General features: G+C 40.5%; 1 protein-coding gene across 1 annotated transcript in view; it reads left to right on the top strand.

Annotated features, from left to right (window-relative positions):
- LOC115098428 (vomeronasal type-2 receptor 26-like) overlaps positions 1 to 14,473 on the top strand; it is a 77,099-nt gene that overhangs the window by 12,127 nt on the left and 50,499 nt on the right. The window contains exon 2 of the mRNA XM_029614953.1: positions 4,240 to 4,531. Within this exon, the coding sequence (XP_029470813.1) occupies positions 4,240 to 4,531 (292 nt within the window). The remainder of the gene's footprint in view (positions 1 to 4,239; positions 4,532 to 14,473) is intronic.

The raw sequence follows: 14,473 nt of genomic DNA, 5'->3' as shown, positions 1-14,473 counted from the left end.
GAGCCTGAGCCTTGCCTTCCAGTCCCTTGCCATGCCTTTCTTTGATGTGTTGCCCAGCCTGGTCCTGCTCAACTTTCCTCCTTGCCTTCCATCCCTTCTCTCTTTTTTCCTGCTTGATCTCTTGTGGCCAACTTGGACCTCCTGCCTGGAGATCAAGTTTACCTGACTACTGCCTGCCTTGACCCTCTGCCTGGATAACAACATTTCCTGACTGCTGCTTGCCCTGACCCTCTGCCTGGATACCGACCTTGCCTGATTGCCACCTGCCTTACTCAGGCCTCAGAATGCAAAGGCTCAACTCACGAGGTAAGATGTTGGTACAGGTGAAGCCTTACTGTTATACTCTAGCCTGTGGCGTGTCTGCCTCTGCCTGCACAGACCTGGTCTGTGTTCCACAAGCTGAGCAGTACCAACGGCACAGCAGATCAAGGGCTCACCAATCCTGAGTATGACAATTGTTTTGGGACTCACAACACCCCAATTCCTCCCCATGGCCAGCAAGTTGGTGGCAGCTAGGTACTGTCTAGTCGGTATATATTCTTATTGTGTAGATAGGAATAACAGGCAGAATGAATGGACCAAGGGGGTCTTATTCTACTGCCATTTACTATATTACTATGTTACCATGTAACAATGAAAATACTCCTTAAATTATAATAAAAAAGAATATATGAGTCTAATAAGAAAATGTTATCCAGATAAAAATGACACATCATTCACTATTCTTTTTTTCAGGTTTCTCTGGTTTTTTTTTCTTTTTGTCCAGAATTGCTTACAACCTTGTCCTGAAAGTTGATTTTTAATTCCTGGAGACTCTCGGAAAAGTCTGGAGGGATAGCAACTCCATTGGGTCCTTAACTGAAACTCCCACAATGTTATCTCCCCTAATAACAGTGTTTCAAACACTTCAATTTTCATAGCCCATTATTAAAATAATTCTATTCTGTAGCTGGTGATTATCCCATCAGCAGTATACTTCTCACAGGACATAGCTAATTATACAGCCTGTGTCACATCTTCCCAAATTTAAAGATAGACCTTGAAATCCACCCCCCTCCCCCAGCGAGCCCTCAACAATCATAGGTTAGGACCTATAAAAAGGCTGCTTTACAGGATAGAAACAGATTGCAAGAAGACATGTCCTCTTTAGCTTCTAAGGAGAGTGCAGTCTGGGATGTCCAACAAATTAGGACAGAAGTAACCAGTGCATCCCATGACAACATCCAGTTCACTCCTCGCTTCCTGACTTTGTCTAAACCCTTTGGCCTGGTTGGATCATCAACACATTGTAGCATGACAGCTAGACCTCAAGTCATCTCTTTTATCTTAATGTTGCTCCTTCAGCGATGTCATCTCCTCCCCATGCAAGACGGCTGTTCCCTTTCCAGTCCAGATCTCCAGGATTACTCCAGGAAAGGGGATATTGTTTTTGGAGGGACGGTTCCAGTGCACTTAGAGACATCGGCTCCTGCTCACAGCTTCACTGAATCTCCCGCTCCCAGAACCTGTCTCAAGTAAGAATATTTGTTTTATTTCATCCATTGTAAGTGTTGTAAAATTTACTACCCTAGAAAAATATGTTCTACATAATTCAGCAAACAGCTAGATGAAATAGTTAAGATCTTAACTTTTCTCTTATTTTCATTCTGAATTTTAATTTTAAGGAGATATTAAGTTTATAATTTTTGCATGTGTCTCCTTCTTAGCAGCTCCTGTTAATATGAATTTTAGTAAATAGGAGAAAGCTGTTGTGCTGATCATGTACACAAGCCTGGCAGTCAAAGAGCAGACTCCTGAAAAGAGATTTTTAAATTAATTAATTGTGAATATAACAGAAGTTATACATTTTCTATTCAAAAAGAGTATAAAACAGTAAGAAATAAAGCATATTGAAGGTCACTTTCAATGGTGTGCTTAAGTCAGCATATACACGCATAAATTGGTACTTCTAAATTTACAGCTGAAGTTGATAAACTGTGGGGCTCCAGTCACACTATTTACAAAATATGCATATTTTAACCCCTGTTGTATGTTAAAAAGTCTGTGCATACTTTTCATATGCAGCAAAAAATATGCATGTACTTGCCGTGTTTACTCTCTCTGCTTCTGCAAGCGTGAGGACATCAGGAAAATGGCAGCGAGGGCCCAAAATCCTAACTTGATAGGGATGTGAACCACTTCACCTGGCAAGTTAATCTCTATCTTTGGAGTCCACCTGAATGCCAAGAAGATGGTATCGGCTTGGCAGACCCTACACAGGCCTGATATTCACAGAGTAAAGTATCCCTAGAGGGTAAGCGACCTGAGGGACGCAGATGAGAGGTGGGGGTTGGCAGCAAATTAGGTGGCCAACTTGGAGGCTCTTCCATTCAACATCCTGCAGTACACAGAAGGTAGGGAAAAGGTAATCAACGATAAGGACCTTTCTGTCAGATGGTAACATAAGATCGTAAGAAGTGCTATGCTAGGTCAGACCACTACAAAAGAACATAAGATTTTCCATACAGGGTCAGACCAAAGGCCCATCAAGCCTGGTATCCTATTTCCAGCAGTGGCCAATCCAGATCTTTAGGAAGTACACAGAAGATTCCCAAAGAGCAAATCTATTTTTTTTTTTGTTGTTATTCTTTCTCAGGCATAAGTGGAGGGTTTCTTCAAGTCCACCTAGCTAATAATTGTTTATGGACTTTTCTTCCAGGCAATAGTCCAAAATGCTTTTAAATTCAGCTATGTTAAATGCCTTGACCACATCTTCCTGCAGCAAATTCCATACCTTAATGATGCATTGAGTGACAAAATTCTAACTCTTATTTGTTGTAAATCTGCCTCTCATCAGTTTCATGGAGTGTCCCCTAGTCCTTGTACTATCTGAAAGTAAAAATAACAGTTCCCTATTTATCTATTCCACCCCACACATAATTTTATAAACCTATCTCATGTCGCCTCTCAGTCATCTTTTCTCCCAGCTGCAGAGCTCTAACCTGTTTATCCTCTCTTTATAAGAGAGTTATTCCATCCCCTTTATCATTTTTTCTGCAGTTCTTTATTCTTTTTCTAGATCCACTCTACCTTTTTGAGATGGTGTGACCAGAACTGACAGAGGTATTATGTTATTCAGAGTTCTATTTTCCTTTCCTTTCCAAATATTCCCAAATATTTTATTTGCTTTTTTAGACTCCACCAAGCACTGAGCTGAGGATTTCAATATATTGTCCATAATGACACCAAAATCATTTTCCTGGGTGGTGACTCCTGTAGCCACCGTCTGAGGTAGTACAGAGTACCAGTTGACTAAGGGAGGGGTAGCTACTATAGAAGAAATTCCAACACCCGCGGGACTTCCACTGCTAGCGGATCGCAGGAACGCTGGTGGCACCACGTCTCAAACAGCTTCCAGACTCTAACATAGGCCATAGAAGTGGCCGGGCGTCACACCTGAAGGAGAGTAGAAATGACCTGCTCGGTATAACCCTTCAAGCGTAAACGTCGGTACGCGCACAAGTGCCGGGCTTCTTCGAAGAGGCGAGCTGGTGGGGGGGGGGGGGGATCAGCGCCATTGTTCGCTGACCCAAAGACTCGCGCACAGGCAGCTGGCCGGTGCACACAACTTACTTCAGCCTGGGAGCTGAAGTAAGTTGCAAAACAAAGAAAAATACAAACAAAAAAACAAAAAACAAAGAAAAATACAAACAAAAAAGGGTAATTGGAGTGGACTAGGAGGGAACTGGGGAAGGCAGGAATGCATCGCCACGCAGAAATTGCTAAAGTCTCCCTCCCCTTGCATGCGCCGCCCGCACATAACGTGCGCACATGTGCACATGACACAATTATTTTATAACATGTATGCGCATGTTATAAAATCAGCACGTCCATGTGCGTGCGCTGGGAAGCGCGCGCACATGGATGCACACGCGTACATTATAAAATCTACCCCTATGTGTTTAAAGAAAACAAATACATTGACTGTGTAAAGGAAAATTATTTTTAGTTATGATTTACATTTTTGTGACTCCTCAGACTGTGTTAAAATGCAACTTTCAAAAAATGTCTTAGGATGAAACCTTTTGGGTCTATTAAGGACCATTAATTCTAGCAAGGCTTAAGGAAATGACCTCAGCAAATACATAAAGCTTAGATCTTAGAACACTCATTGAGCTAATAAAAATTTCTACCAAATAGTTTATTACTTACTTTTTCATGAATTCTCTACAGTTCAGAACCAATCAATTATTTTTCCAGATTCTACCCAGAGAAGTATCAATGTGCCCTTGCCATGGTCTTCGCCACAGAGGAGATCAATCAAAACCCAAAGTTATTACCCAATGTGACCTTGGGATTCAGGATGTTTGACTCCTGTTACTCAGAAGCCATGGCTACCCAAGGAGTTATGTGGATGCTGACAGGACGGAAAATCACTATCCCTAATTACACATGTCAGCCAGCAGCCAAGATGGCAGCCATCCTGGGAGATGTCCCTTCTTCCGTGTCCATTCAAATAGCGAGGATTTTGGGACTACAGATGATGCCTCAGGTATTGGATACTGAAAAGAAAGTGAGAATGAGAGAGAGCGAGAAAGCGAGAGAGAGAATGACAGACAAATAGCAAATGAGACACTGTAGGGATAGGTATATATAGATACTGGAGAGAAAGAAAATTTGATTACTTATTTAAAACATTTGTAGCCCAAATTTTCCACAGTTCAAAGTAGGCTACAATGTAATATCTATAAACAAAATGTCAAAATAACATGATGACACACAGGTACTTTGGAGATACATAGAGAGAGGGAGGTACTGTAACAATATAGATTAGATAGACAGACAAATCGATGGGTGGATACTTCTGGGACAGACAATTTCATATCTCCGTCCACTGTCCTATTTACTTTATGTAGAACAAAAGGACATAAGATGTGTATGTTGAGTCAGACTAAATGTTCATCAAGCCCAGCATCCTGCCTCCAACAGTGGCCAAGTCAAGCCGCAAGTACCCAGCAAATCCTAAAAAGTAGATCCTTTCCTTGTTCCTCAATAGGGATAGTTATAAGTAGATTAATTGCAGTGTTTTGAAGGTCACTGATAGTCAAATATAAAATAAATCAATAGACAAAGTATTTTAGTTTAGGTTTACATCTCTACTCCCTTAGAAAACTTAACTCAATAACAAATTAATGAAATTAGACAGTAATCCAGCAGCGAGGGGGAGGCTATCCAGTCTTTTGCACTAAGTGTCACAAGTGCCACATGTATGATTATCTCCCAGTAGGTGAGAGGTTGTATGTGTGCACTAGGTGCAAAGAGATCCAAGCCCTCAGAGAACTAATCCATTCTCTAGAGGCTAGAGTAGCAGATATGGAGAAGCAAAGGGAGACAGAGAGGTATACAGAGGAGATCTTCAGGGACATAGTAGAGCTGTCTCACCTCCCCTCTGGCAGCCCCTGTGCTGCCTTGGAGAAGAAAGGTCACATGGAAGGAGAGCATCAACTTGGTGAAGGAGAAATCAATCCTGTAGCTAGGATCTGCTCTCAAGGAGATGTAGAGTGTGTGTGTGTGTGTGTGTGTGTGTGTGTGTGTGTGTGTAAGAGAGGGTGAGTTTATATAAATGTGAGTGTGTGCCTGTGTATATATATGAGAGGGGGCCTGTGCGTATGTTTATATGTGTTTATGAGAGGGACGTATGTGTGAGAGAGTGCCTGTGTATGTGTGTGTGTGTGTATACGTGTTAGAGGAATTGTGTGTGAAAGATACAGAGGAAGAAGGTATGTGTATGTGCATTTGTGTTTTTGTGTGTGAGAGAGAGTCTGAGGAAATGTGTGTATATCACACATATATTCAAGCTCCCTCTGTCTCTCAACAAGCGTGTATGTGTGTTTGAGACAGAGGGAACATATTTTGCTTGTGTCTCTATGTGCATGCATGTATGTGTACCTCCAATCCGCGACTATCTCAGGGTGACAGGTATGGAGAGCAGGGGATTTTTAAAAATCCTTATTACTAGAAATGTTTAAAAATTTGTACAGGAGCTTCTAATTATTGAATATTATTCTATTCATTATCTATTTTGAAATTTATATTTTTTAGTATGGTTTTACTATTCTGATTGATTTATATTTCTTGATTGTGTTGTTTTGAAGAATAGTGACCAAAATGATAAGTGGCATGAAACGGCTGTCCTATGAGGAAAGGCTACGGAAAATTAGGTTTGTTCAGTTTGGAGAAGAAACGATCTGGGGGGGATATGACAAAGGTCTACAAAATCATGAAAGGAACAAGTTAATGTAAATCGGTTATTTACTCTCTCAGATAATAGAAGGACTAGGGGGCAATCCATGAAGTTTAAAACAAATTCTTTTTCACTCAGCACATAGTTAAACTCTGGAATTCATTGGCAGAGGACGTGGTTACAGCAGTTAGTATAACTGGGTATAAAAAAGGTTTGGATAAGTTCCTAGAGGAAAAATCCATAAACTGCTATTAATTAATAAGAATAATAGCTGGAGATTTATTTAATGTTTGGGTACTTGCCAGGTACTTGTGACTTGGACTGGCCATGGTTGAAGACAGAATACTGGGCTTGATGGACTCTTGTCTGACCCAGTATGGCATATCTTATGTACTTATCATTTTCTGCTTTTCCATTGTTACACTGCATACAGAAACTGGTTTTTGGTTTCCAGTTCAGTTTTTGTCTGCATATGTGTATATGTTAGTGTATAAGAGAGACACGTACAGAGCAAGCATATGTGTGTGTATATGTGTGTGTGTGTTAGCATGTGAGATAGAGAGACACAGAGGAAGCATGTGTGTTAGTGTGTGAAAGAGAGATAGAGGCAGCGTGTGTGTGTGTGTGTGTGTATGTCTGTGTGAGAGAGAGAGAAACACAGAGGAAGTATCTATGACAATCTTAGGATGACAGATATGGAAAGTGAGAGATTTTTAAAATTATTAGTTTTAATTTTTGGGTGTTATTTGATGTGCCTGATGTTTTTGCTGTTTTGAAATATTTTATTGATGTTTAGGGAATTTTAAAATGGGGTGCCAATGGAAGCATCCACCCCGGGTGCCAAACTCTTTAGGTACACTACAAATTTGTATATACAAATGGTAGAAGTCTAAAAATGAAGATGGGAGAGTTAGAATGTATAGCACTGAATGAAGAGATAAAAATAATTGGTATCTAAGAGACCTGTTAGAACAAGGACAACCAATGGCACACTGTGTACTAGGGTACAAATTATATTGAAATGGCAGCATAGATCAAATTGGTGGAGGGGTGGAACTATATATTAAAGAAGACATTGTGTCAGACAGGATACAAGTTTTGCAGACAACAAAATACTATGCTGAATATTTATCAATAGAAATTCCAGGTGAAAAGAGGAATAAAATAGCAGTGGGGGTGTATTACTGTCCATCTGGTCAGAATGAACAAACAGACAATGAAATGCTAAAAGAAATTAGGGAAGCTAACAAAATCAGCAGTACAGTAATAATGGGTGATTTCTATTCCCCCCTGTATTGATTGGGTGAATGTCAAATCAGGACATACTAGAGGGGTAAAGTCCCTAGATGAAATAAATGACTGCTTCATTGAGCAGCTGGTACAAGAACCAAGAGGAGAAACTCTTTTAGACCTAGGCCTTAGTGGAACACAGGATTTGGTGTGAGAGGTAATAACACTGGAGCCACTTGGCAACAGTGATCACAACATGATTAAATATGACTTAATAACTGGTGGAAGGACACTAAAGAAATTTACTATGATAGCATTTAACATTCAAAGGAGTGACTAAAATAAAGTGAGGACAATGGTTAGGAAAAAAACTGAAAGGAGCAGCTGCAAAGGATAAGAGTTTACATCAGGAATAGATGTTATTTAAAAATTCTATGCATTAGAAGAGGTGGAAGGAAGGTTAAATGACCACAGGCATAGTTAAAAAGTGAAGTAAGAGAGGTTATATAATAGCTAAAAGAGCATCTTTTAGAAATGGTAAAGGGATCTGAATGAAGAGAACAGGAAACAGCACAAGCACTGGTAAGTTAGATACAAAGTATTGATAAGGAAGGCAAAGAGAGAATTTGAAAAGCTTTCTGTGGAAGCAGAAACTCATAACAAAAACTTTTTCAGGTACATTCAAAGTAAAACGCCTGTGAGGGAGTCAGTTGGACAAGTGGATTATCAAGGGATAAAAGGAGCACTTAGGGATGACATGACCATAGCAGAGTCTAAATGGATTCTTTGGAAGATGTAAGAGAGATATCCGTGACAGGAATAATATTCAAAGGTGATGATTCAGAGTGAACCCAGAAGATGTAATAGGACAAATTTTGTACTCAATGCATAATTAAGCTCTGGAATTTGTTGCCAGAGGATGAGATGAAAGCAGTGGAGTTGCAGAAATCCACTGCTTATCCCCCTTTTGGGATTCTGCCAGGCCCTTCTGACCATTGGCCACTGTTGCAAAAAAAGATACTAGGTTTGATGGACCCTCGGTCTGACACTGTAGAGAAAATCTAATGATATATATTCAGTTTAATAAATGTGATTTTTGTTAAGAAAAAGTCTATTTTTGGTTTGTTCCAAATGGAACAAACCAAAAATAGATTAACCTAACCTATCCCAAAATATTTTGATATTTTCAGTTTATTTGCAAAAAAATAAAACAATAATAATAATGACATTAAAAGAGAAGTCCCTGCCCCCCCCCCCCCCCCCATCTCAGGTCTGCAAATAAGCTGGGATTGGGGCTTCCCAAGTGCCCTCTCACACTTCCCATGTGGGTCTTCAGTGAGGTAATGGGTAAGAGCAATCCCCAGGTGCACCTGCCCCATTGGCTTCCTTTTAAAAATGGTCCTGCGATTAGCACCAATCATTAATATCAAATGCAATGGCACCAGTCTCAGGGTTGGCTGACATCAATTTGTGGTACAGCCGCTGTATTTTGTAAAGGCAATCCAGCAGAGTAGGCATGATTAGGGATCACTCCTGTCCCTTTTTTCATTTAATACCCCCACAGTAGGGGTAAGTGTTGGCCCATTTTCATCCCTCAGTCATCTAGTGGTCCAAATAGCTCCATACACAAGCTTCATGCTTTGAATGTTCTTTTAAAAAGTTTCTTATTAGTCTTTGCTTCTATGTTAAGTTTCTCCTATAATTATTTTGGTATCCTCAGGTAAAGACCAAACTGAAGACTTAACAAAAAACACATATGATGGGCTTAGCCTCCCTAAGGGCCTCTTTTGCTCCTCAGTCATCTAATGGCTCAATTGAAAACTTTGCAGGTTTTTTGTTTTTAATGTACTACAGCTTAAAAAATGTTTTTTATTAGCTTTTGTCTCATTGGAAAATCTCTCCTCAAATTCTTTCTTTGCCTGCCTTTTTAATGTTTTACATCTAACTTTCCAGTGCTTATGCTCTTTCTTTCACTTATATGGATCTGCTTCCCATTTTTTGAAAGATGTCCTTTTACTTTTATTGCATCTTTCACCTTATCCTTTAACCATTTTGGCTATTATTCTGGCAGTCGTTTGGTCTTCCTTCAAGTTTTTGAATGCATTGAATACATTTTATCTGGGCTTCCAAGATGGTATTTTTAAACAATGTCTATGCCTCATGCAGACTTTTAATCTTTGCAAACTACTTCTTATAGCTTTTTTCTAACTAATTTCCTTATTTTATCATAGCTTACCTTTTTAAAGTTAAATGCTACTGTAGTATTTTTACTTAATGTCCTTCTTCCAGTGATTATGACACAATTTGATTTCATTATGATTACTAATGCTAAGCAGCACTACCACTGTTTCCCCTTGCACCAGGTCCTGATTCCACTAAGGATTAGATCCATTCCAGGACCCGCTGCTCCAGGAAGCAGACATTTGTGCCATCTTGAAACTTTACCTTCTTCACATGTTTCGATGAGACATTTACCCAAGCAGTACTGGGATAAATTGAATCTTCCTTTATTATTGTGCTGCCAATATTATTTGCATTTCTAATTTCCGTTAGCATTTCACTGTCTGTTTCTTCAGCCTGGCCAGTTAGCCGGTAGTTTACACCCACTGCTGTGCTCTTCCCTGTCACACATGGAATGTCTATCCAGAAAGATTCCACAGAGCATTTTGTTTCCTGCCTCACTCTATGCCATCTTTAACCCTTAGTGCCACTCCTCCACCAATTTAATCTGCCCTGTCATCTCAATTTAAATTGTACCCTGGCATCACAGTATCCTATTGGTTATCCTCTTTCTGCCATGTTTCTGAAATGCCTGTTATGTCTACATCTTCATTAAGTGCTATACATTTTATCCTACTTTTCAAACCTATGGCATATGTATACAGACAATTTACATTTTTTGTTTTGTTTTTGGCTTCATAATCTGCTTAAAAGCAGTTGATACAGGTAGTTTGAAATTACTTATATTTCTCTCCTTTTATTTAAATCACCTGGCCTACTCCAGCCTTTACTTCAGCTTCTCTATAAGAATATTCTAACTTTCCTGTTATTCCAGTATCCTTTGAAGATACCTCTCTCTGCATCATGTGTGCCTTATCGACTATTAGCTTTCTCCAGTGATCTAGTTTAAGAACGGCTCTATCTCCTTTTCAGGAGGATATTTTTTAAAGACTCCTTGCAGCAGATACAAAAAGGGGTTGAATTAACAAAAGTGTAAAACTTATGATCAGCAGCGCCAATCGTCAGGGCTTCATCTTGCACCAGCAGCCGAGTTCCACCCTAGATGTTGTGTAGCCCCTACCATCGGTATAGGCTTCCCCTTGCCCAAAATGTTTCCCAGTTCCTTTCAAATCTAAAGCTTCAATAAAGGCTGTTGGTGTGGGCGGGGAAGGGGGAGGGAGAAGGATGGACGAGAAGTGAGACTCTATACTTCTTAATGATTTGTTGTCTCAAACTGCAGGGTACATTTAAAGCTATTTTCAGTCACGTTAGACAAGTCAGTAAATTTTGATTTTCCTTGTCCCCACTAATAACTCTTTCATCTTTCGATGGTTTACCTTTTTAGCATTGTGGATGTGATGTACTTAATTCAGTGACACCTGTTGCACCATCCAAAATAAGTCAGAGTCATCAGAATCTTACATAAGAGTCAATGTGGAAAGAAAATATATATATGTAGGAGGACTCCCCTCCCTCCCCCCCCCCCCCCCCACACACACACACACATTCAAATCCACCAAAATATGGCCCTTAGTTCCATTTCCATTCCTTTAACAACACTTGAGCTTTCCATCCTTCTTGCCTTCCTCCCACCTAGAGAGTTGGGATCAGTTGCTCCTTTCTTATAACCCAGCCATTTTGTGAGTCAAGGTGTGGCTAGAATCAGATCAGGTATAAATTACAACACATGGGTAATTTACAGGTATTGTTTCTGCCTGAATAATTATACAATATATACCTGTATCTATTTTCATCAATGTTTATTTCTTTTATTACATACATATAATTTAAAAAACATATATAAAACATTATTCACTCATACCACATTCATTCCCATAACAACACAATACAATAATACCTATTGCACATAATATTAAAATTCATACATTTTTATTGTTTTACATATATCTCATATAGCTGCCCCTAGAATGTTAGGAATTATCAGGAAAGGCATGGAGTATAAAACAGAGAATTTCATAATGCCTTGGTATCACTTCATGGTTCAACCACACCTTGAAACTGTGTACAGTTCTGGTCACCACATCTCAAAAAAGATATAGTGAAATTAGAAAAGGTACATAGAAGGGTGACCAAAATCGTAAAGTAGATGGAATGATTTCCCTATGAGGAAAGGCTAAACAGGTTAGGCCTCTTCAACTTGGAGAAGAGATGGCTGAAAGAAGATAATATAGAGGTCTATAAAATGATTGGATTGTAATGGGTAGAAGGAAATCAGCTGTTTAAGCCCATAAAACATTATTAAGGGGGACTTGGGGAATTCCACTTCTTGTCAAGGAAATAAGCAGCATGGAATCTATTGAATTTAGGAATCCTGTCACATACTTGTGACCTGGTTTGGCCACTGTGGAAACAGGATGTTGGGCTTGATGAACCTTTGGTCTGATCTAATATGGCAAAGCTTACGTTCTTATAACTAAAGATATTGCCATTTCTGGAATCAAATGGATTACAGGACTTCAGGCAGTATGATTTTATCTGAGGTAGGTCTTGTCAGATGAATCTGATCAATTTCTATGTCTGGGTGACTTGAGATCAGGGAAAAGCACTGTACTTGGATTTCAGCAATGTCTTTGATACATTCCACATTGGTGACATAGAAACAAACTGAGCAACCTAGGTTAAGTGACTGATTGGGTTAGAAACTGAAGGAGAGGGAGGTAACAAAGTAAAGTATTAATTGAAGTTCACTCCAAAGGGTGGTTAAAAGTAGCATGCCGCAGGAACCATGTTGTGTATCCAACCTCTGTTATGGCCTCCCCTCCACCAGAGGTCTCCAGGGAGCCTGGCCCTGAACAGTACATCCTTGGTTTCTTGCCCCAGCCAGTCCTTTAGCCTCTGCGCCACATGGGGACCTCAATGAGCTCACTCCCCTGGCTGGCCAAGCCCCTCTCGCCTGCCTGCACCACACCCAAACCTCAGCTATTTTAGTCTGCCTAGCCCCTGCCTCAATGCTTCATCATCAAACGCTTCTCAGCTCCTTTCTCTAGCCACTTCTGCCTTGTGGCCTTCCTAGGCCATTCCTTGAGTTTTCTCTTGGCCTCCAGGCCTTCTGATCCTAGTCTTGCTTTGCTTTGTCCTGTGGCCTTTGAGCCTTCTGACCTTGGTCTTTCTCTGCCTTGTTTTGTGGCCATCCAGCCTTCTGCCTTTAGCTTTGCCCTGTAGCCTGGAGGACTTCTGAACCTCCCTTGCCTTGTAGCCTGCTCCAGGTCTTTCCTTGGCTCTGGTCTTATCAGGCCTTGAATAGCCCTGAGGCTCCATTAGCCTTTCATATGGTCCACAGAAGTGACTTATAAATAAACTGAACAATCTAGGCTAAGTGACTGATTGGGTTAGAAACTGAATGAGAGGGAGGTAACAAAGTTTCAGTGTTTCTGATTTTAGGCCTCTGTCTTGTCCACGCTGCCTTCAAACTTTATGTTTCATGGTCTGTGTTGTCCTTGTCCTGTCTGAATCCTGTGTTCCAGTCTCTCCCTGAGTTCCTGAGTTCACCCTTACTCCCGCACACCTCTAGTCTATTCCAGTCCCATGCTTACCTGCACTTTGTTCTAGTGTTCCAGTTCACTCTTACTTCCACTCAGCTCTAGCCTGTTCCTGTGTTCCAGTTCATGCTTTACCTCCATAAAGTTCTAGCCCAGCCTGCACTCCATTCCTGGGCTTCAGCCCTGCCTGCACATCATCCTTTGCTCCAGTATCACCAGACTATCCAATCTAGCTCTAGTCTGTCTTGATCCTGTGCCACCCTGGAGGTGGTGTCTACTACCCTTCCCCAACTCCAAACCCGCAATTGGATACTGAAACTAACCATCGCTTCCAGGAGTGGGGGCAGGACCCTTAACCATCCTGGTGAGTCCACTTTTAAATTTTATCAAGAACCACATCTCTTTTCCTAAGCAATATTATTCCTGCAATACCTGCCAGACTTTGAACCATTCAAACAAATCTGAATGCCTAGCATGTCAATTTCCTGACCATCAATCTTGGGTATGCAGGGGGTATAGGGAGAAAAATGTTTTTTTATTCCACTGCTGCTTGAACTATAATTGCTTTCATCCACACTGGTGGAATTGCCCCTGCATTCCCAGGCTTGTACTCCAGAGAAAAACTTCCCCCTCTGTAGAGCCACCAAGCCAGTTTCTAAGAACAAAGCATTGCTAAAACCTGAACCTCAGCCATGAGGGAAAATAATTAAAGATAGTTGTGTGCAGCCTGTTATTGTAAAGACCAATGCAGCTTAGAACATTAATTCCAGATCAGTTTCTGGAAAGGCAAATTTTGCTTGCAGAGTAGTGTTGAAAAATCTCCACTTACCAAAGCAGTTCAAAAGGTACAGTTTCTATGGGAACCCAGGGAAATTCCATACCTTTTCCTGCTACTGTGAGACTTGCTTTCAAAAAAAGCCATAGAAGGCAAGAATTAATGACTGCTTGGAAGTCCTTGCTTCAGTCCACAGAGATGTTGCCACAGGTAAGAGGAACAAAGTTTGCCTGTTTGCAGGGTGGTAAACAAAACCCCAGCAAAGACCTTTTAAGAAAAACAGGGCCCCTGAAAACCTCTGTTTGTCAGCCTAATTTAAATCACACCATTATATCTGAAACCATTTCTACAATTGAATTTGAACCCTTACCTGGAAAGACTGAATTTCCTTCTGACTCTAATCCAAGTGACCAGGGCCAAAAGACTGCATTGAGTAATTCTGTTTTGCCCCTGTCTGCAGAGGTTCTAGCCCAGAGAGAGCAATTAAGTCAACCCAAGATTCTCACCTCCTATTAGGTACTTTAA

The sequence above is a fragment of the Rhinatrema bivittatum genome, chromosome 1, assembly GCF_901001135.1.
Source record: "Rhinatrema bivittatum chromosome 1, aRhiBiv1.1, whole genome shotgun sequence".
Classification (NCBI taxonomy): Eukaryota; Metazoa; Chordata; class Amphibia; order Gymnophiona; family Rhinatrematidae; genus Rhinatrema; species Rhinatrema bivittatum.
This window is presented reverse-complemented; position numbering and strand designations above follow the sequence as displayed.